General features: G+C 47.6%; 1 protein-coding gene across 1 annotated transcript in view; it reads left to right on the top strand.

Annotated features, from left to right (window-relative positions):
• HEPACAM2 (HEPACAM family member 2) overlaps positions 1–24,259 on the top strand; it is a 96,752-nt gene that overhangs the window by 62,901 nt on the left and 9,592 nt on the right. Inside the window, exons 5-9 of the mRNA XM_069729397.1 lie at positions 18,157–18,282; positions 20,103–20,130; positions 20,224–20,261; positions 21,770–21,843; positions 21,933–22,036. Coding sequence (XP_069585498.1) covers positions 18,157–18,282; positions 20,103–20,130; positions 20,224–20,261; positions 21,770–21,843; positions 21,933–22,036 — 370 coding nt within the window. The remainder of the gene's footprint in view (positions 1–18,156; positions 18,283–20,102; positions 20,131–20,223; positions 20,262–21,769; positions 21,844–21,932; positions 22,037–24,259) is intronic.

Here is a 24,259-nt window from a genome sequence, read left to right as displayed (position 1 = left end):
CTCCCGCCGTAGCTCTGGACAACCTTCGGCAAAAAATCCGGCCCATAGGCATGATCCGGCACGCAAAATTTAAGCGCCCTAGCAACGACTGTAACTCCTTCAACGTCACTTTCCTCAATTTTCCGATTCTGGACACCTCCTGCTTCAGCAACAACAATTTGTCGTCGGGCAACCTGCATTCCATCTTTCTAGAATCGATAAGAATCCCGAGAAAACTTAAGACCGTACAGGGACCCTCTGTTTTCTCCTGCGCCAAAGGGACCCCGAAATGCCCGGACACCCATTCCATGGTGGCCAATAAATTACCGCAAACCGCAGAGTCCGGGGGGCCCACAAACATGAAGTCATCCAAATAATGAATGACCGAAGCAACATCAGAAACGTCTCTAACAACCCATTCCAAAAAAGTACTGAAAGTTTCAAACAACGAGCAAGAAATGGAACAGCCCATCGGCAAACACCTGTCTAAATAAAATTCTCCATTCCAAAAACAACCTAGTAACGGAATGCTCTCCGGATGTACCGGCAGAAGCCGAAAGGCAGACTCGATGTCTGTCTTCGCCATCAAGGCCCCCGCTCCGTACATACGAACCCATTGCACTGCCGCATCAAACGACGTGTATACAACCGAGCATAATTCCTCCGCAATGCCATCGTTAACAGAACAACCTTTTGGGTACGATAGGTGCTGGATTAAACGAAACTTATTTGGCTCCTTCTTGGGCACCACCCCCAATGGGGAAACGATCACCCCTTCCATAGGCAGCGAACTAAACGGGCCCGCCATTCTTCCTAACTCCACCTCTTTTGCTAACTTACTCGAAACAACATCCGCATGTAAACTTGCTGACCTCAGATTTTTTGTAGAAAAGGGGACCGTATGATTCGGGTGAGGAATCCTAAAACCTTCAGCAAAACCGTCCCTAATCACCACCGCCTTCAACCGGTCCGGATATCTACTTAGATAAGGGGCCATCTTTTGAAGCCTCACCGGCGTCACCCCCATGACCGCTACCCCCTGCTGGCTTGCCCCTTGCTTTTCTGAAACATTTTGAAGCCCCGTGTGAAGCTCCGCTACAATGGGAACACACGTGCTTAAACCTGCAGGTATTGCCATACTTGCACTGGCCGTCATTGAACTGCCAGCACGTTCCCGTTTTTTCCTTCGCCCCTTGATACCCCTGTCCTCCTCCTCCCCCTTGTCCTGATTGCTGACTACTACTCCCCGCGCCCCCTTGAAAGGACTGCCCGTACCTCACAGGGGCCATCACCTTCAGCCACAATCCAATGTCCTTATGCTCCCATTTTATCTCAGGCCTAACCGCCTTCCGCTGCCTGAATTGTTCATCGTAACGCTGCCAAGCCTGGCCCCCATACGTACGATGTGCCTCACCAATAGAATCAAAGTAACAGAAAAGACCCGAGCAATTTTCCGGGAATTTTTCTCCTATCACACTGGCCAAGATAGCAAAAGCCTGTTGCCAATTAACAAACGTTTGCGGAATCAGGCGCCAACGCCTTTTTTCCTCCTCTTCCTTTTTGCTATCATCTTTTTTCCCTTTGTCCAGATTAAATTTTTCCAAAGGGAGGAGGGAGAAAATCTCAACAAATTCATCCTTCCAGATCTTCTCCTTCACCTCCTTCTTTAAATGGGCACCGAGGGGACCCTCAAAGCACACAAAGACCTCCCCTTTTGCCCGATCATCCAACTTTATCTCATCCTTCTTACCCGTCTCCGTTTGAACCGACACTGACACCCCAGCTGCCTGGGCCGACGCGGCCGCCCCAGACCTCACTAATTCACCGGAGCCCCCTCCCCCGGCTGTACTAACAGGATCCACCAACCAAGCCCCAGCAGGTGACCCTCCCATATTACTTGCTGGCCCCGCGTCCAATCGCCTCAAAATATGCGACATACCTGCCAAAAGCTCTCTAACGCCAGGAAGCCCAGAACCAGCGTCCCCTACCCCCTCCACTAACCCCACCGTACCCGGCACCGAAATAGGAATAGACATGTACTCACGAGGCTGCGCAGGTGCTGTGTCCCCACCAGCCGTGTCTCCGGAATCCCGCTGTTCGCCATCTTCTGGATGTTCGCTCTCAGATCCGGGGTCGTCGCTGCCGCTGAATTGCCCCAGGCCCGCGCCCCTGGCCTCCACGTCACCAGGGGGGACCGAGACTGGCGATACACTCCTGTCGCTGGACCTCCTGGCGGATCTTGACCTGACGGCTGTTTGCAATCCACCTCGGCCTCCTGGCCTACTTGCCCGACCGGCACCTGCCCCACGACCAACGCGTCCCGGGCCCAGCTGAACCACCGATGCCAGCCTGCCCGTCGCCCTACTCTGTCGTCTCGTGCCGCTGCCAGGCCCACCTAGGGGAGGTGAGCCCGCCGCTGTCACCGCTGCTCCATAGCTCCCCCTCACTGCTGCCGTCGCTGGACTCCTGACTCCTCCTGTTGTCGCCGCCGCTGACTGTGCTGTAAGTCTGCTGTTCCTGGCGCCGCTGGGGGGCGCCGCACTTCCCCTCGATCCCGGACTAGGCCGCACTACCTGTGCGGCCCTCACCGCTGACGTCGCTGTGCTCCCTTCTCCTCCTGACTCTGCCGCCGCTGCCCGCGCTGTGCTCCGGCTGCTTCTGGCACCGCTAGAGGGCGCCGCACCGCCGCTCGCTCCCGGACTAGGCCGCACTTCCGTTGCGGCCCTGGCTTCCGCTGCGGCCCTGGCATCGGGCCGTGCCTGGCTGGTCGCCGCTCCACGTCGCCGCCTCGCGCCGGCAGAGCCGCCGGGTGGATTCCTGCCGGAGGGGGGGACGGGCAGGATGGTCGCGCCGCGTCCCGCAGCCCCCGCAGGGTCCCCGGAGGGGCTCCGCGGCCTGCGCCTGCCGCGCGGTGACATGTCGGGGGACAATCTTTCTGGGGGCCGGGTTCTCCTGGTCCTGCTGCCCCGGCTCCCGCAGTCGCCCAGCAGCCTGGTGAGCTGCTCTTCCAGCCATCCATCGCTCCTGGACCTGGATTCCCTGCGCAGCTGCTCCACGAGGCTGTCTATGGAGGCCATGGTGAGTAGCTGCACACTTCTTCTCTCCTGATGATTCACCTCACAAGTGATCCTTCCCGCACTTCTCCAGCCCCTGCCTCCTTTCCCCACTAGGTCCACCCCTTATTCAAAAATTTCCACCAATCACCTATAAGATCCCTTTTTTTATTCAAAACTCTAAAACTCCCTTCTTGGCAACGCAGTCATGTGGGGGCTTTCATCCAGCTGCGCCCATTACAGCCCCCCTTCTTTCCATCTTATAATGTAAATATGATTATTGCAAAATAGAAAAGTTGTTACATGGGAAGAAATAATAACGATAACAGGGACACGATGAGATTTGGTGAAATCCTGTCCCCACATGACCTCCAGCACCCCCATAGCAGCGACTTATAGACGAGTGTATGGAAGTTATGGAGGCGGAGAAGTGACAGCGACAAGGAATCTTCTTCCCACACTGCTTGGCGAGGTTAGATTGCAGAACTGCCATCCGGGGATCCTGATTTTCTGAGAAGCGGGAGTCACACACATGCAGATAGATCTGATCTGGACCTAGAGGTGGGTGCGGGTTGGCCCTTTGATTCTCAAAATTCCTGGTCATGTGCCCTTTCTTCATTTTGGCCTGGTATCTCTTCGTACAAATCTATATATTTAAAGGGATTGTCCGGGCTTGGTACTCAAGATTGTGAATCCTTACAGAGCGTGCTGTCAAAATCCTCCTGTGCCGGAATTGGGCGACGATGTCACCATAAGTATGCGATTTACATACTTTTGGACACATTCAGACTAGACGTCTCAATTCACTTGTATTCAATTAGGCCGTGGACGTCTAGTTGGCATGTGGCTGCATGTATACAAATCGCATACTTGCAGTCACAGGCTCGCCTGCTCCCAGTGCCAGAGAATCCTGACAGTGTGCAGGATTCACAAGTCTACAGGCACACAGAATCACTGCATTCTTGAACCCCAAGCCTCGACAACCCCTTTAACATCTCCAAAATTGGATACAATAACCCCAATTTATAGATTATTTTAAAAGAAGCACTCACATCAAAGCTTTTATCCTCTTCTTAATATATTGCAATCGTCCTATTACATAGCACTGTGCACTTACAATTGCTCATTTTGTCTTTCTACCCAGTTCATTCTTCTCTTTTTCTCTGCACTACTGTATGTAAAAGCAGGAAGTCTCTTTTCCCAGCAATTATCATTTCCCTCTTCAACTCCTGACCCAGTTGTTCCCTCCTCACCCTGCCAGGGACTTTTGCAGTGACTCATACAGGGAAAATTGACCTCCTGTTTCTACATAGAGCTTAGAAGGAATCAGCTAGTCAGTTGATCTCATAGACCTAATGGTAAAGAGAAGAATTAGCTGGGTAGAAAGGGAAAATGAGCAATTGTAAGTACACGGTGCTGTATTTTAAGAGAATAAAAATGTAGACGGCAATGCTTCTGTTAATGCAAAAACCCCAGTTCCGTCTCTGATATTGCTATTAGATGATAATATTTTACTATGCAGGAAATTAGGTCCAAGAGTCGCCCTGCAGGGAGTATATTATATGAAAACGCCAGGTCCCCACCTCCTATAGTGCCAGCCGCAGTCCTGTAGATCCCATATGATCACCCAGAATCCCCGCAGAACGCAGCGCTCCGCTATTGATGTTGTACACTCGGATTGTGGTATGACAACATGTAATCACTAATAACTCCCGGCTTTAATAAGTCCAATCAAGTTCATCATAAGAAAGGGAACATGGCGCTTAAAGTGGTAGAAATATTGTAACTCCGCGTTTACCGGTAGTTGTGGGGGGGGGTGGGGGGATGTTTACTACTGTGTGTTAGGGCTAGCGGAACGCACCAAATAATAAGACTGATAGTGTACGGTGCGTTCGTAGCCCGGGGTCCACCGTGCAGAAATGGAACCTGCTGCTGAGTAATGACGGACTATATGGCGGTACTCATAAGTATACTCGCGTGGGTTAAACTTCACCCAACGTGAAGGAAGCGATCCTGTTGCGTCACAGGATCGCGGTACCGCACATAGAAGGCGAGCAAGCAGTCAGCGAACTTAACCCCAACTAGGATTGAAGTCCGATTAGACCACTTGCTGACACAACACTGCAACAGGGTGTGTTAGGCAACTCTTATAATAAGAGCACCGAAGTGCGAACTGTGCCGTGCTGGCAGGCACCACTAAGCACCCAGACGTGGGTCAGGAAGCGCACTACTGGCGCGTGGCGCCGCACTGGCGGTCACAGCAATAGACGCTGACACGTGTGTGACACGTTGAGTGATTTGTCGGGCGCTAGATAGCAGCCATACTCCATACGCGAACAGTCATACAATAGGGTAGGGGTATTTAATGAACGACTTGCACTCACAACAAACACACGTATTCAATTGTACACTAGCGCATGGCCGTGCGGTCATGCGCAGTTTATATAATTGCAGGACAGGAAGTGGCCACAGAAACTTTGCCCTTCCAAGACCTGCCAAGAGGACCAATGGAATGCGCTGCAGAGCCAGAGCACATGACCCTCAATCTCCAACGGGAGATCTTGCTCTGGGCATGCTCAGTGTGCGCAAACAAGGACTTAGTCCCAGGGAAGTCCGCTCGCCGCTGACCAGCACTGACTTTAATGGCAGGAGCTGAAGAAGCAGCAGTAACTCTCTGTACAGAGTGAGAGCGAGCAAGACACTGGGAGCGACGTCCCTGCTGAGCAGACTCCACTGCGGCTGGAGGAGAATGGGAGACCGCAGCGGAGACGGATCGAGATTCCCCCTGTGCAGCAGAGGAAACTCGACTCCTAACATGGCCCCCCCCTCCTTGGGCCTCGCTACGCTTGAAGGCAGCAATGAGCTGTGGGACCCGAATGTTTTCAGCAGGCTCCCAAGACCTGTCCTCTGGACCATAACCCTTCCAATCCACCAAATAAAACTTTTTGCCGCGTACCACCTTGCACCCCAAAATAGCGTTCACCTCGTAATCGTCAGTAGACGAACCCGATGTCCCGGCAGATGACTCGGAAAACCGGGATATGTATACGGGTTTCAAGAGGGACACATGAAAGGTGTCGGTGATACCCAAGCGTGGAGGAAGAGCCAGGCGGTAGACCACAGGATTAACCTGTTCGAGAACCTTGAAGGGACCCAAGTAGCGAGGAGCAAACTTAGTGGACTCAACTCGCAGCCTGATGTTACGGGCGGAGAGCCACACCAAGTTGCCAGGGGCAAAAGTCGGAGCGGGGCGCCGATGAACATCGGCGGAGGACCTCATTCTCTCCTTGGAGGCCCGAATGGCATCCTGCGTGCGATCCCAAATGTCCCGTGCCTCCACAGCCCAGTCTGCCACCCTGGGATCAGCGGAAGACACAGGCATGGGCACAGGAACACGCGGATGCTGGCCGTAATTTAAGAGGAATGGAGTCTGACCGGTGGAGTCGGCTACGGCATTGTTAAGTGCAAACTCTGCCCACGGTAGCAAGGATGCCCAGTCATCCTGTCTGGCAGAAACAAAATGTCGCAGATATGTGACCAAGGTCTGGTTGGCCCTTTCTACCAACCCATTCGTCTCGGGATGATATGCCGAAGAGAGATTTAACTCAATACTGAGTAGACGACATAGCTCCCTCCAGAATCGAGACGCAAACTGGGGATCCCGGTCACTAACAATTTTGTCTGGCATACCGTGTAAGCGAAAGATATGCTTGATAAACAAGACAGCCAACGCCCGTGCAGATGGTAGCCGTGGAAGAGGCACCAAATGCACCATTTTGGAAAAATGATCGGTGATCACCCAGATAATGGTGCAATTACGAGACTTGGGTAAGCCAACCACAAAGTCCATCCCGACCATCTCCCAGGGCCTGTCAGCCACGGGCAGAGGATAAAGCAAACCAGCTGGCCGTTGCCGAGGAGTCTTGTTCCTGGCGCAAGAGACACACGCCCGAACGTACTCCGCGACATCACGAGCCATATGCGGCCACCAGTATGTCCTCGCCAGTAACTCTGATGTCCTTTTAGTACCAAAATGTCCACCCACCCTGGACGAGTGCGCCCAAGAGAGAACCTCCGGTCTCAAACTAGATGGAACAAAAGTCTTGGCCGGGGGCACAGACTCCAGCGAAACCGGGGCCACGGTTCTCAAACTCTCGGTGGGGACAATAAGCCGAGGCTCCTCCTCCTCCTCCGCAGATGACACAACGGAGCGAGAGAGAGCGTCGGCCCGAATGTTCTTCTCCCCAGAAAGGAAATGGAGGGTGAAATGAAACCGGGAGAAGAACAAGGACCATCTGGCCTGGCGAGAATTCAACCGCTGAGCTGTCTGCAGATACACCAAATTTTTGTGATCTGTGAAGACTTGGAAGGGAAAACGTGCTCCCTCCAAGAGATGTCTCCACTCCGAGAAACCCAACTTCATGGCTAGCAACTCCCTGTCCCCGATGGAATAATTCCTATCTGCTGGTGCGAAGGTCTTGGAGAAAAAAAAGCAAGGATGCGTCCGACCTTGAGCATCCTTTTGGAAGAGGACTGCTCCAGCACCAACAGAAGAGGCATCCACCTCCATGATAAATGGCTTATCAACATCGGGGCGATGAAGAATGGGAGCGCTAGCGAAGTGTGACTTTATAGAGATAAAGGCCTTGGAGACCTCCTCAGACCACAATTTGGGATTTGCCCCCTTCTTGGTGAGGGCAACCAAGGGAGCTACCAAAGTTGAGAAATGCGGGATGAACTGGCGATAATAATTGATGAACCCCATAAAGCGCTGCACCGCTTTAAGAGAATGGGGTTCCTGCCAGTCCATCACAGCCTGTAGTTTGGCAGGATCCATAGCCAATCCCTGGGCTGAGATGATGTAGCCTAGGAAAGGTAAGGACTCCTGCTCAAACATACACTTCTCCAACTTGGCATAGAGGGAGTTTGCCCGTAGGAGGTCGAAGACTTTGCAAACATCTCTCCGGTGGGAGTCAATGTCTGGAGAGTAGATGAGAATATCATCCAGATAGACTACGACCGAGGTGGAAAGCATATCCCGGAAGATATCGTTCACAAAGTCTTGGAAAACGGCTGGGGCATTACAGAGCCCAAAGGGCATCACCAGATATTCATAGTGCCCATCCCTGGTGTTAAAAGCCGTCTTCCATTCGTCCCCCTCACGGATGCGAATCAGGTTGTAAGCTCCCCGCAGATCTAATTTAGTAAATACCCTTGCTCCCCTAAGCCTATCGAACAGTTCAAATATCAAAGGCAAAGGGTATTTATTCTTAACGGTGATGGCGTTAAGACCCCTGTAGTCTATGCATGGACGCAATTCCCCACTCTTCTTCTGCACGAAGAAGAACCCTGCCCCAGCAGGTGACACTGACTTCCTGATGAACCCTCTTGCCAGATTTTCCTGGATGTACTGTGACATTGCCTCCGTCTCCGGGAGAGATAGCGGATAGACTCAACCCCGGGGAGGCTCAGCACCAGGCAAGAAGTCAATAGGACAGTCATAGGGGCGATGGGGCGGAAGGGTCTCCGCCGCCTTTTTGGAGAATACGTCTGCATACGACCAATACTGCTTGGGGAGAGAGGAAAGATCTGCGGGTACCTCAGTTGTAGCTACCTGAACGCACTCCCTCTGACACCTACCCCCACAAGATTCACCCCATCCCAGAATTCTGCCTGAGGACCACTCGATATGAGGAGAGTGGTACCGTAGCCAAGGTATTCCCAACAGGACCTCATCAATTCCCTCTGGAATGACAAGCAGAGAAATAATCTCCTGATGAGATGGCGACATGGACAGAGTAAAAGGGATGGTCTGGTGAGTTATCTGTGAGGGCAGAGTTGACCCATTCACCACTCGTACCGTTACAGGTTGAGCTAGCATAACCAGAGGTATTGCGTGGCGTTGGGCGAAGGCAGAAGACATAAAATTGCCCTCCGCCCCAGAATCCACGCAGAGCTCTACCGAGTGGGAGAATGAGCCTATAGTAATTGTCCCCTTAAAGGACAATTTAGAGGCAAACGTCGCTGTGTCTAGTGTACCTCCACCTACGACCACTAGACGCTGACGTTTCCTCGACCGCTGAGGACATCTGGTGGCTAAATGTCCAGACTGCTGGCAAACATGACAGACCCTGAGTGCACAAGCGGTCCGGGACTTAGGTCCCGCTTGTGACACTTCCCTGGCCTCATGTGACTCAGGAACCAGGACCGGAGATTCCAGAGGTTTGGCGAAAGTAGGAGCCAGCCGAAACCTCTGCCTACACTGGGCTCGCTCTAACCTCCGCTCGTTAAAACGGAGGTCAATTCGAGTGGAGACTGTTATTAACTCCTCCAGTGTGGCAGGAATCTCCCTAGTGGCCAGAGCGTCCTTTACATGGTCAGCCAAGCCCCTCCAAAATATGGGGATAAGAGCTTTATCCGACCATTCCAGCTCAGATGCTAAAGTGCGGAATTGGACGGCAAAATGACTGACCAAGGACTCACCCTGAGTTAATGCCAGCAGTTGGAGCGCAGTGTCATGGGTGACTTGAGGTCCTAAAAAGACCTTTTTTAAAGTGCTCAAAAACAGAGGAGCACTCTGCACCACATAATCGCCACGCTCCCACAGCGGCGTAGCCCATTCCAACGCCCTGTCCGACAATAGAGACACAATAAATCCCACCTTAGCCCGCTCTGTGGGGAAACGTGCAGCCAGAAGCTCGAGATGAATAGAGCACTGACTCACGAATCCCCTACAAAATTTGCTATTACCAGAAAATTTTTCTGGCAGCGGGAGGCGAGAAAATGTCGGAACAGGGGTGGCAATGGACAAAGTTGCTGCAGCCACGCTGGCAGCCTGTACAGCAACTGCGGTAACATCCACAGCTGAGGTTGCGCTCTCGAGAGCCGCCAACCTACCCTCCAGCTGCTGTATATACCGCAGGGATTGCTGTTTGTCCGTCATCACTAGCCAGACCCTGGCGCTAGTGTAATGTTAGGGCTAGCGGAACGCACCAAATAATAAGACTGATAGTGTACGGTGCGTTCGTAGCCCGGGGTCCACCGTGCAGAGATGGAACCTGCTGCTGAGTAATGACGGACTATATGGCGGTACTCATAAGTATACTCGCGTGGGTTAAACTTCACCCAACGTGAAGGAAGCGATCCTGTTGCGTCACAGGATCGCGGTACCGCACATAGAAGGCGAGCAAGCAGTCAGCGAACTTAACCCCAACTAGGATTGAAGTCCGATTAGACCACTTGCTGACACAACACCGCAACAGGGTGTGTTAGGCAACTCTTATAATAAGAGCACCGAAGTGCGAACTGTGCCGTGCTGGCAGGCACCACTAAGCACCCAGACGTGGGTCAGGAAGCGCACTACTGGCGCGTGGCGCCGCACTGGCGGTCACAGCAATAGACGCTGATACGTGTGTGACACGTTGAGTGATTTGTCGGGCGCTAGATAGCAGCCATACTCCATACGCGAACAGTCATACAATAGGGTAGGGGTATTTAATGAACGACTTGCACTCACAACAAACACACGTATTCAATTGTACACTAGCGCATGGCTGTGCGGTCATGCGCAGTTTATATAATTGCAGGACAGGAAGTGGCCACAGAAACTTTGCCCTTCCAAGACCTGCCAAGAGGACCAATGGAATGCGCTGCAGAGCCAAAGCACATGACCCTCGATCTCCAACGGGAGATCTTGCTCTGGGCATGCTCAGTGTGCGTAAACAAGGACTTAGTCCCAGGGAAGTCCGCTCGCCGCTGACCAGCACTGACTTTAATGGCAGGAGCTGAAGAAGCAGCAGTAACTCTCTGTACAGAGTGAGAGCGAGCAAGACACTGGGAGCGACGTCTCTGCTGAGCAGACTCCACTGCGGCTGGAGGAGAATGGGAGACCGCAGTGGAGACGGATCGAGATTCCCCCTGTGCAGCAGAGGAAACTCGACTCCTAACACTGTGACTCCAATTCTGGCTAAAGGAGATGTAAATATGTAATAATAAAAAAGAATAATGTTTTATCTGTAGCGCCAACATATTCCACAGCACTGTACTGAACAATCAGAGGGGACAAGTACAAACAATGTCAGATATAACAGAGTAACACAAGAGCTCGCACTCTATGAAGAAATAGGGGTGACAGCAAAGGTAACATGTGCTTGTACTGTATGGTCCAGACATTATTCCAAAAAGGGGAACTCTTGCAAAGCTGCAGGAACCGTACACCAGTCAGTATCTGTCTACGTCCAGACATAAAGTGCTACTGAGTGAATGGAGGGTGGTGGAACAGATGAGACCGGATTCCGAGGACAATATATAATGGGAGAAGTGAGAAGTTAGATTAGTAAATTCATGTGATTATCTTTTGTAAAGATGAGTGTTTTTAGGGCACATTTAAAGCTATGAACAATAGCAATTAATCAGATTGTCTAGGGTAGTGCATTCCAGAGAACCGCTTCAGCACGTGGAAAGTTTTGGAGACAGAAAGCGGGAGGTTCGGTTTATAGAGGACATCAGTCTTAGATCATTAGCAGAATGGACAGCACAGGTAGAGTGGTAGGCACAAATGAGGAGGACATGTAGGGCGGTGCAGCACTGTGGTGAGGATTGGTAAGCTGGTATGCAGAGATGAAGGAGGAGATGTAGGGGGGTGCAGCACTGTTCAGAGGACGGGTAGGCTGGTATGCAGAGATGAAGGAGGAGATGTAGGGCTGTTCAGCGCTGTTGTGAGGACAGGTAGGGTGGTATACAGAGACGAAGAAGGAGATGTAGGGCCATGCATAACTGTTGTGAGGACGAGTAGGCTGGTAGACAGAGGTGAGGATGAGATGTAGGGCTTTGCAGCACTGTGGTGTGAACAGGTATGGTGGTAGGCAGAGGTGAGGAGGAGATGTATGGCTGTGCAGCTCTGTGGTGAGGACAGGTTAGGTGATATATATACAGTTAGGTCCATATATATTTGGACAGAGACAACATTTTTCTAATTTTGGCTATAGACATTACCACAATGAATTTTAAACAAAACAATTCAGATGCAGTTGAAGTTCAGACTTTCATTTGAGGGTATCCACATTAAAATTGGATGAAGGGTTAAGGAGTTTCAGCTCCCTAACTTGTGCCACCCTGTTTTTAAAGGGACCAAAAGTAATTGGACAGATTCAATAATTTTAAATAAAATGTTCATTTTTAGTACTTGGTTGAAAACCCTTTGTTGGCAATGACTGCCTGAAGTCTTGGACTCATGGACATCACTAGACGCTGTGTTTCCTCCTTTTTGATGCTCTGCCAGGCCTTCACTGCAGTGGTTTTCAGTTACTGTTTGTTTGTGGCCTTTCTGTCTGAAGTTTAGTCTTTAACAAGTGAAATGCTGCTCAATTGGGTTGAGATCAGGTGACTGACTTGGCCATTCAAGAATATTCCACTTCTTTGCTTTAATAAACTCCTGGGTTGGTTTGGCTTTATGTTTTGGGTCATTGTCCATCTGTAGTATGAAACGACGACCAATCAGTTTGGCTGCATTTGGCTGGATCTGAGCACACAGTATGTCTCTGAATACCTCAGAATTCATTCAGCTGCTTCTGTTCTGTGTCACATCATCAATAAACACTAGTGACCCAGTGCCACTGGCAGCCATGCATGCCCGCGCCATCACACTGCCTCCGCCGTGTTTTACAGATGATGTGGTGTGCTTTGTATCACGAGCTGTACCACGACTTCACCATACTTTCCTCTTTCCATCATTCTGGTAGAGGTTGATCTTGGTTTCATCTGTCCAAAGAATGTTCTTCCAGAACTGTGCTGGCTTTTTTAGATGCTTTTTAGCAAAGTCCAGTCTAGCCTTTTTCTTCTTGATGCTTATGAGTGGCTGCACCGTGCAGTGATCCCTCTGTATTTACTTTCATGCAGTCTTCTCTTTATGGTAGATTTGGATATTGATACGCCGACCTCCTGGAGAGTGTTGGTCACTTGGTTGGCTGTTGTGAAGGGGTTTCTCTTCACCATGGAGATTATTCTGCGATCATCCACCACTGTTGTCTTCCGTGGGTGCCCAGGTCTTTTTGCATTGATGAGTTCACCAGTGCTTTTTTTTTTTTCTCAGGATGTACCAAACTGTAGATTTTGCCACTCCTAATATTGTAGCAATTTCTCGGATGGGTTTTTTCTGTTTTCGCAGCTTAAGGATGGCTTGTTTCACCTGCATGGAGAGCTCCTTTGACCTCATGTTTACTTCACAGCAAAACCTTCCAAATGCAGCACCACACCTCAAATCAACTCCAGGCCTTTCATATGCTTAATTGAGAATGACATAACAGAGGGATTGCCCACACCTGTCCATGAAATAGCCTTGGAGTCAATTGTCCAATTACTTTTGGTCCCTTTAAAAACAGGGTGGAACATGTTAAGGAGCTGAAACTCCTAAACCCTTCATCCAATTTAAATGTGGATACCCTCAAATGAAAGCTGAAAGTCTGATCTTCAACTGCATCTGAATTGTTTTGTTTAAAATTCATTGTGGTAATGTCTATAACCAAAATTAGAAAAATGTTGTCTCTGTCCAAATATATATGGACCTAACTGTAGATGAGGAGGAGATGTGAGATGGCGCAGCACTGTGGTGAGGATGGGTAGGGTGGTAGACAGAGATAAAGGAGGAGATGTAGAGCGGTGCAACACTGTGGTCAGGATGGGTAGGGTGGTAGACAGAGATGAGGATGAGATGTAGAGCGGTGCAACACTGTGGTCAGGATGGGTAGGGTGGTAGACAGAGATGAGGATGAGATGTAGAGCGGTGCAACACTGTGGTCAGGATGGGTAGGGTGGTAGACAGAGATGAGGATGAGATGTAGAGCGGTGCAACACTGTGGTCAGGATGGGTAGGGTGGTAGACAGAGATGAGGATGAGATGTAGAGCGGTGCAACACTGTGGTCAGGATGGGTAGGGTGGTAGACAGAGATGAGGATGAGATGTAGGGCATTGCAGAACTTTGATGAAATTGGGAATGCCACTGGATACAAGTGCCAGAAGCCAGGTGAAAACTGGTCTGGGGACCAATGGGGTTGGCCTGAAGGGCAGTAATGGCAGCTCTCTGGGAGAATGGGATTGAAGAGTCTGATGGTGTGGACCTCAAAAGAGGAGAATGTAAATGAGGGAATAACCTGAAACCTGAAAAGTATATTGTGAAGCGAGAAGCCTGCCAACTAGTGATGAGCGAGTGTACTCGCTGCTCAGGTTTTCTCGAGCTCGGGTGGTCTCCGAGTATTTGTAAGGGTATGTTTCCACGTTCAGGAAACGCTGCGTCCAGATGTTACAGCATAGTGGAGGGGATTTAATGAAATCCTGTCTCCACTATGCAGTAAAAGACGCATGCGGCAGACCCGCGAAAACGCACATGCGGCACGTCTTTTAAGAACATGTCCTTACATTGCAGAAAAAACGCAAGGACAACGCAGGTGACCTGCCAGTAACCTCAGGTGCAGATTTGTTCAGGATTTTACCTGCGTCAAATCCTCACCAAATCCTGATGCAATCCTGAACGTGGACAAATACCCTTAGTGTTCGGAGATTTAGTTTTTATCGCCGCAGCTGGATGATTTACAGCTACTAGCCAGGCTAAGTACATTTGGGGATTCCCTACCAATCAGGCAACCCCCACATGTATTCAGGCTGGCTAGTAGCTGTAAATAATTCAGATGCGGAGATGAAAACTAAATCTCTGAGCAGTCACAAATACTCGGAGGTCACCCGTGCGTGCTCTGGAAAACCTGAGCAACGAGTATATTCGCTCATCACTAATGCCAACATCTCAACCTTGTCTGTTCTCAGGTCGGGGGCTATGAGAAAAATGTAGCCCACCATACGAGAGCGCAGTAGACCTGGTGTCTGCAGGTTTCAGCGCCAGGAGCTTAAAGAGATCTGGGTGGCGTATGTGGTCACTTGTCTGCCCTCAGTGGTCGGGACCCCAGCAATCGGAAGCCCACCATATTAATATGATTTATGCACAGCTGAAAGGGGTTTTCCCAAAATCGCAGGTTACATCCTGTCTATAGAATACGGAATACCTTGCCCATCTCTGAGGGTCTCGACCGCTGGGATCTCTAAGGTCAGTCTTCCAGCACACAGCAAATGATTGCATAAACCAGTGTTTAACAATTAAATACAGCTAATATAAGGTCCATCAGCAGCTGTCCTGCTTGCTGATGGTTTCCAGTAAAAATGAAAAAAAAAAAAAAAAGATATATAGGAAAGATGCAGAATTTCACAATGGTAAAACAATGTAGCGCTGATGTGATGCCCGGCACATGCGCTTGTCCCCCACAGTGCGGGCAGAGAAGTGGCACAGCGTCAGCTCTTCACAGAACTGAACAAACCGGTCTGTCCAGAATGTCATTTATTATTAGAGTAAACACATGTAGCAGCGGCTGTTTGCCGACAGTGACACAGTGACAGCGCGCACACAAAGCTCTGCTTCACCAGCGGGGCGGGCGCTGACTGACAGCCCGACAATAACCAGATACAGTTATGAATATGATGAAGCAACGCACCAAGTGACAAAGAAATCTGGCTACCAGATGGGCGGAAAAGTACACACGGCATGTGGAGCGCGTGTGCCGCCATACGCTGCCATCGTGATAAACAGTCTATAAAGTATTCATGCCCTGGGGTCCAGAATAAGGACGGCTAGAACACAATACACAACTTTTTACTGGTCTTGTGTAAAAGCCGGTGTGAACAGGCAGTGACGCGGTGTAAAGCATGGCGGATAAGGCAGCAGCCTGATGGGGCATGGAAAGGAATTTGATAGGGGTTGTTGTGGATCAGGATGGCGGTGCATCTACAGATATATGCCAGGACCCATGCCCCAAAGCAGCAGACTGATTTATCGCATTTGGCGGCTCCCAAATGTCAGTTTGTCCGTAGATATAGTCATCATTATAAAGCTGCTCAGCTCCATCATAAATATGAAGAATGGCGGCGGTAACGCACACCAGGTATTTGTTGTTCTTGGATACAGTTACTTCCGTCTATCTGGAACCTTTTTTTTTTTTATACAATGCAGTCATATTAATACTTAACCCCTTCCTGCACCATGATGAATAACACTACGTCACAGCATTATGGCACCCTGTCATCATGTGGCTACTGTCCCTGTGCCCCCCGTGATCAGTGCGCGGAGGGCGGCTGTAACACGCAAGCACAGTTATCGCCTGTATATTGTAACTGAAGAAATACTGTAAACTTAAAGCCCGTTTTTGGAACCAAAATAAAGTAATACAATTAATAACATAAAGTACAAAAATAAATAAAAAAATCTGCGTTGGCTGTTCAGTATCGCTGGAGACTAGAGGAAGAGGAGGAAAAATAAAGGAAGGTGCCAGGTGGGATCCTCTGCCTCACTGTCAGTGTCGGAGGCAAGTAAAGCGTATGCTTCCTCTGCTGAATACCGGTTTCGGAACGCGCGAGACCATATTTTCTTCACGTATGTGTACCAGATTTTACTCAAGTCTGTTTGTGAGTGCTTGGTGTAAACTTTTTCTTTCTATATTCTTGTCGTTTTTTTTCTCTTTTATAATATATAAAAATTTGGTAAAATAAAAACAAACTTCCTAAAGAGACGTCAGTAAAAAACTAATTACTGAGCGCCCCCAACTGACATTAAACCTGATTCAATTCAGTAAAAAAATACTGTAGCAATCAACGATTACTACGGTATATTTTACTGTCCCTAATCTAAATTATTTTTTGATTTTTTTAAAAAGAAAAGAAAATCTCCAACAACCGGAGGTTGATCGATGATGTGCATCAGTAATCAGCACTCAACGGCTGCGGGACACATGGATAATTCTTTTTTTTCCGCACGGACACTAACTCAGTTCAGTAAAAAAAAAAACCATAGTAGACGACGATTACTACGGTATATTTTTACTGTCCCTAACTAATCTAATCCTATCAACTAATCTAAATGATTTTTCAGATGATTCTTTTTCACCCTAAAAAAAAGCAAATCAACCCAAGGCTGGGTTAGTGATGTTCATCACCGACCAGTGCTCGACGGCTGCAGAGCACACACACGGATGTGGTGCAAAAAGTGGATAGAAAAAATAGGGGGAAAAAAAAGTCCTTGCCAAAAAAGAGCACGGATGCTAATCAGTGGTGTACGTCTGATGGGCGGCTCGGAAGCTGAAGGTGGCACACACGAAGTGGTGCAAAGAGGGGGAATAGTTAGTGAAAAAAAAGTTATGAAAAACAGCGAGCACCAGTGTGGATCAGTGATTTGCGTCACTGATCAACACTCAGCAGCTGCAGGATGCACGGAGGGGGTGCAAAGGAGGGCGGAGAAAAATGGACAGGGACCAAAAATAGTCCTGGAAACCATCGAGCATGGATGTTGATCAGAGTATTGTGTCACTAATCAGCACTCGGCGGCCATAGGATGCACAAAAAAGAAAAAAAAACTGGCAAAAAACAAAAAGTACTGATCAGTGCTCGGTGGCAGATGTGGGAATGAGGGGAAGTGTGAAGAAGGGGATTAGGGTGGGTTAGGGAAAGATCAGGCTAGGGTCATGGAGTGATCAGGAACTCGCAGAAGGAGCAACAGCAGCAATCTCATTGATAGCACAGGTGTCTGTGGCACCACAAGGCCCAGAACAGAGTGACAAACCCTGTGGAGGTAGAGTTGAGCAAAATGATTTGCAGGACCCTAGTCAAGTGGCCATGTCCGCAGTCCACGGCAGCCTGGACCAGGGCCCTGCAAAACTCTTACTACCTGCCGGCTCCCTGCACCTTTTTTGATTTTGATTGCTTAGTCGGCACCTGTAATGTCATGATAATATCATAACAGACATTGGGCCGCCATGTCATGACGTCTTGCTTCCTACTAATCAGTAAAAGAGATTCATGGTGCTCCAGACTAACAACGTGGTTGCTGGACAAGACTCCTGCTCAACTCTCCTTTGGGACCTTTTTAATTTACATTCATGTGATTTATTTATTTATTTTTCATGTTTAACTTATTTATTAATATGTTTATTACTGATGTTAATACATTAAAAATATTTTTTCACACCCTTTTCTCTATTTATATTATATTATCTTTAACATTTTATTTATTTCATTTTTTTCTCGCTCCAACAGACCCAGAAAAACTATCCCTGATTCCAAGTTCCTTGTCTCCGCTGGCAGCCATAACCGGAGTTTCGCTCTTTGTAATTGTCTCCATTTGCTTTATATTTGTATGGAAAAAATATCAACTTCACAGAGGTGAGCAGCGGTATATGCAGCCGATATATGGTATACATGATTTATAAAACAAATTCTGCTGGATACATTATAAAGTACGGCCTCAGGCTTGGTGCATCAGAAAGAATCGGGTCGATTATTCAAGACTCTGATCACTGTGAGCTCCGATTTTCTTGGATGAGGAGAAGATGGAGAGAAAAAAATTCTCATTTTTCTGCATTCTGTCAGTCCTTGGAAATCGGACGAAACTGAGATATTAATTCTAAAGTTCACCAGTAGGTAGAACAGTGCCTGTCAGTACAGACTATCAGTAAAGTGCATGAGTCACAGACACACAACCCAGGAAGAAGCAAACGCGAAACGCACGTTGGGGCTCTGGACTGCTTTGCAGGCCATGTATCAGCACGTGCGCTTTCATTATCTGTTATATGTAGTTACTTGAGTTTGTGGCTTCTATTATAGTTCATGTTTCAAAATACCCTGCTGCTATAAAACACTCATGCACTTTACTCTGTGCTGACAGGCACTGCTGTACCTACTGGTGAACTTTAGAATTTAGTATGCACTATAGAATATATATAATTTATCAGAATTTGATTATGCACTAGGCATTTTTTGAATACTAGTTTAGGAAGTCACCCTTTTATGTGTATACACTGTATGCACTGCGTATTCATGCAGCACTATATGTGAATAGAGTCATCTATATGTAAACCTGTACTTGGAAAGACATATTCACTGTTGGTCCGTCTGAGTATTACGATATATAACGTACAGTTCTAGGGGTTTAATCCCCTGTGTATATATATATATATATATATATATATATATATATATATATATATATATATATATATATATATATATATTTAAAACAGTATGATACATTGATTTATTGGAACAAGGACCCTAAGCATTGACTTGATATTGACCTGGAACAAGCAGTATATTTTGCAATTGTACCTCCGTTAATTACGATTTTAATGTAATAATTTAATAAAGATGTATATTTTATTTTTTCAATACTTGGCCTCTACTTCCCATCATTTGTAGGAGTATATAGTAGGTATGTTGTTGTAAGGTAATCGGCTCTTACAGCACAGGCGAATGGTGGAGCAGGGAGCTGACGGCTCCCTGCTCCACCATTATATTTATCTATATCTGTGTCCAAAGCATGCAGATACATCAGAAGGTGGGACAAGCCGCCAACCTGCTGGGAAAACAGGAAAGCTTCCCAAACCTTGGACTGTGCTGCCGGATTGGGGACAGTTTCTAGGGATGGCTGAAGCGGCCATATTTGTAAAAGTGCCATATCCTATTTCACAATGTTTGAGAGCTGACCTCAGGGAAAATCTGAGACTGTAGATACCTGGCATCCCGGCTTATTTATACAGGTACTGTAAGTGATCAGGTATGGTGTCAGTAACCGGACCTCTCCCGATCATTACTTGTGGCTAGAGTTGGATGCCGTTAGGTAAGAGGTGGCCCCATGGGCTCCCATCCAGCGGTCACAGATTAATCACATGGCAGATGGCCCGGGTCCAGCGAATCGATCCGCACCAACTCCCATTCTGACATGTCACATGTTGTGCTCTCCACACCCAGGCGGGGCCGCAGACAGACCTCGGTAGTCACCTTGGAGTTACATTTTCAGAAACCTATGGTGAAGTTGTCTCATGAAGTCAGTGTCAATAAAACTAATTCAAACAATATGGCTGCACTTCCTGTTGTCGTTTTTACAAAATGGCCACCGCAACTGAACTGCACTTACTACAGCCGTAAAGTGAGACTGAGATTAGTCTGATACCGGCAGTATTCTGAGTCTCTTCTTTCTGTTGCAGCCATCCAGTGGAAGCTCCAGCCCCGAAGGTATCACATGATTATTTTTTTTTTCCTTTTTATATCTGATTTTTTCTTCTGTTTTTTTTTGTACCATAATTCACATTCTTGTCACAATTACAGGCCTTCAACCGAATACAGGAGGACGCCCATCTACTCAGGTACAGCCACTTCCTCATAGGCACAAGCAGGGCAAAGAAGAGCCCCATTGTTCATCTGCTGATTAGAGAAGTCGGTGAACAACACGGATTAGTGATTTATTTTTTGCTAATCAGGATCACTTCCCCAATGGTTTAAAGGCAAAACTAGTATAAAAAAAAATGGCTGCTTTAGCTCAGGACTGAGGATGATCAAGGACCTTGTTATAGGAGCGGCATGGTCGCTGCCATTCTGTCCATTGCCTATAGGACTGACTGTGATGGCCAAGCGCTGTTCTCAACTATCTCTCGTCAGGCGCGGGAGCATCACCTTTAAATAATAAAATTTTAACTGCCTGCAGGTGCCACTAGAGGGAGCTCTGTTCATTGAACACCATGCATATTTGTATGCAGTGAGCTCCCCCAGGCAGCGACTACAGGAAGTTAGCATTTTATTGTTTTAAAGGGACACTGTCACCTGGATTTGGAGGGAACAATCTTCAGCCATGGAGGCGGGGTTTTGGGGTTTTTGATTCACCCTTTCCTTACCCGCTGGCTGCATGCTGGCTGCAATAATGGATTGAAGTTCATTCTCTGTCCTCCGTAGTACATGCCTACACAAGGTGCAATCTTGCCTTGCGCAGGCGTGTACTATGGAGGACAGAGAATGAACTTCAATTCAATATTGCCGCCAGCATGCAGCCAGCGGGTAAGGAAAGGGTGAATCAAAAACCCCAAAACCCCGCCTCTATGGCTGAAGATTGTTCCCTCCAAATTCAGGTGACAGTGTCCCTTTAAAGGGGTTGTCCCCTTTCAGAAAACCACTGTCCTTGGGTGCAGTTTTCTATTAAAAAAAACAAAACACACGCTTTACTCAACCTTCCCGGATCCAGAGATGAGTTTCCTCTGCTGCTCTTGGTGTCTGTTATTGACTGTAGTGCTGATGTCTCGACAGCGCTGCACCCAATCGGTGGGCGTTCCATCTACATGGGCAGTGCTTCTGGACTCAGTGATTGGCTGCAGCGCCGTTGACATGAAGTCAACGCTGCAGCCAATATTAAGCACTAGGAACACCGGCAGAGACTCGGCGCTGGACACAACAAGGGTGAGTATAGCCGGCTAGCTCCGATCACGGCAATTTAAACTATTTTGATGCCACAGCAACAAGGATAGATTTTTACCCGATCACCCAAATAACAATAGTGAAAGATAAATTGCTGGGGGTTTTTTTGTTTGTTTTTTTCATTCCCCACAAATTAAATAAATGGCGACACTTAAACTACAACCTGAGCCCCAAGAAATAAGATTTAAGACTGAAAAATAAGTCATGACTCTTAGAAATCAGGGAGAAAAAAATAAAGTTAAAAATGCTGCATATGCAAGGGTATAAAAAACACTTATAAAGAAAGACAGAGCCAGAGTTATTGATTATAGCTGTGCCCCTGCAGATACCTCTATACATGATTATTGGGTGTTACAGATGCCGTCACTCGGTTCAATGATTGTATAATTATCCTTTCTGTTTCTTGCAGGACATGAAGACGCCATTAATGATTTTGGAATATATGAGTTTGTGTCTTTACCAGATTCTACAGCTCCGCACAGGGTAAGTTTATATAACGGGTTGTCCATGTCAGCGGACATTTTTTTTTTTTACGTAAGTGCACGTATTTAAGTAAATTTTGTGCCACACAGGTAATAACACCAGCTTCAAATTCATTGCAAATCCAGGATGTCAATGGCACCGTCTATGAAGTTATACAATTTGTCCCGGAGCAAATGCAAAATGATCCACAATGGTAAGTGTTCCATTGTGTACTGGTACAAGCAAGAGGGAAACACGGGTGTTAAAGGGAATCTGTCAGTAGGATTCACCATCCTGATTTGTCTAGATGGGCATGTAGGTCATAGGAAGCTGAATAAAATGATACCTTGATGTCTGCGATCCAATGTTATATTCCACAGAAATCCATGTTTTTCTTAATATGCAGATGAGCTGTTAAGATCTATGGGTCGGGCATAGATCTTCCCAAGAATCTGCCTTCAGAGAATATTGTAAATGAAAAGGGGAGTTACCAGTGTGAGACATGTAATGACTGACAGTCTGCTCTTCTGATCTACATGTCTCTCAATGGTAACGCCTCCTTTCATTTGCAATAATCTCTGAAGGCAGATTTTCGCAGAGATCTATGCCCGGCCCATAGATCTTAACAGCTCATTTCCATATTAAGAAAAACAAGGATTTCTCTGGAATAAAACATCGGATCGCAGATATCATGGTATCATGTTATTCAGCTTCCTATGTCCTACATGCCCATACCGATGGCTCAGGAGGGTGGATCCTACTGACAGATTCTCTTTAAAGCTAAATCTTTAGTAGGATGCAAACCTCAAGTATCGTGTGTCCTATATAATGCCGGTCTACGGATATAGGGGCAGAAAGACCTTCTTCTTTTACGGCCCTGTTGGGAATTCACTAATGTGAGCTGATAAGACAGAGAGTTGCAGTGTAAAGCATGGGGGCAGGGCTGGCCTAACATTTAATGTTCCTCTGTGATGGACACCATGTTTTGTCTCCATCCCATACCGCTGCAGTGACACACAAAAAAACCCTACTAAAGTGTGTGACTGTACCTGTAGTACCGCTATACAGTGCTCGGGTAACACGAACATACGTTGACCAAATAGCAGGGAATTTCCCCTTTAGTTTCTGGATCCACTTCTGACTTACACAATGAAGAGTTACCGCAAATAGTACATATTAAAACTTCAACATTTATGCCCTGCGAACCAGGATATGGACTGACTCGGGGAATATTAGACTATAAGGGAATTGCCGGGCAAGCAATTTCCCTAATATACACGTCGAGGTTCAGCAGAGGTAATACTCCTGTGCTGCTCTAATTAAACACTGTTACAATCGTCACGGGCTATTTGCAATCACTGAGTAAATATTAGGCGGGCAAATAAATACCGTCCTATAGTTATCCATAACAATATTAGCAGGTATCGTGTATCGTGTAGAGGTTGTTACAGCAGATCAGTAACACGGACATTACTTGGTTCTGATCAGATAATTACCTTGTAAAGGTATAAGACGCATGAAAGATGAGACGTCTTGTAGTATGTCAAGTCTTCAAGAGAAAAATTTCCAAAATCTATATATATATATATATATATATATATATATATATAGACAGTACTGGGCAAAAGATTTAAGCAGGTTAGGGAAAAAATGCTGCACAGTAAGAAGCTTCCACAAATAGAAGTGTTAATAGCTTATTTTTACAATTAAAATGCAAAGAGAATGAACAAAAGAGAAAACTATATCCCATGTCACTGCTCTGTTGTTGGGTGTCCCGCGACCAGGGGCTCATCCCCTGTCATTAACCCTAGGGGGCGCCCTAACTCGCCCTGCTCCCCGGATTACTTCTGATGGTGAAGACGCCGGGGCCACGTGCCTTGCCTTAGTTCCTGAATTCGCCCTCAGTCTGTACTCTTCCCCCATCCAGAGAAGAGGGGAGTAGTAGTGTACTTTAATACACCAAACAGACGAACAAGGTAATACGAACAAGGGTAATAAATAATACCAAACATACAAATATACACACACATACAACAGAGGAATGCATCGGGGAGTGGAGGATGGGGTAAAACTAAAATAAGAGAAGGAGAGGAAATTAGCACCCACCCAAAACCTAACAAAAATCACAGATTGTAACAACTCTGCTGGCATCACGGCATGGCCTCACATCTCTCACACAATCTTACCCACTGCTCCAGGCCATGATGTGGTTTGTTTCATGCCAGCTCCATGTTCTGTGTCTCTGCTCTGTGCATGCTTCATGGCTATGTGTATAGGGGGCCGGCGCCTGAACTCTCTGGTTCTTATAGGAATCAGGTGCATCTGTCTAATCAGTTCCTGACCAATTACCAAGAGGCCTCCTGTATATAGTGCAGCTCCACCCTGTGGTCTGGGCCTGTGCAATGTGTTAGCTCAGTTAGTGTTTAGCTGCTGAGTT

The sequence above is a fragment of the Ranitomeya imitator genome, chromosome 6 (assembly GCF_032444005.1).
Source record: "Ranitomeya imitator isolate aRanImi1 chromosome 6, aRanImi1.pri, whole genome shotgun sequence".
Lineage (NCBI taxonomy): Eukaryota > Metazoa > Chordata > Amphibia > Anura > Dendrobatidae > Ranitomeya > Ranitomeya imitator.
The sequence above is the reverse complement of the archived record's forward strand: the minus strand, read 5'-3'. Positions and strand labels throughout refer to the sequence as shown.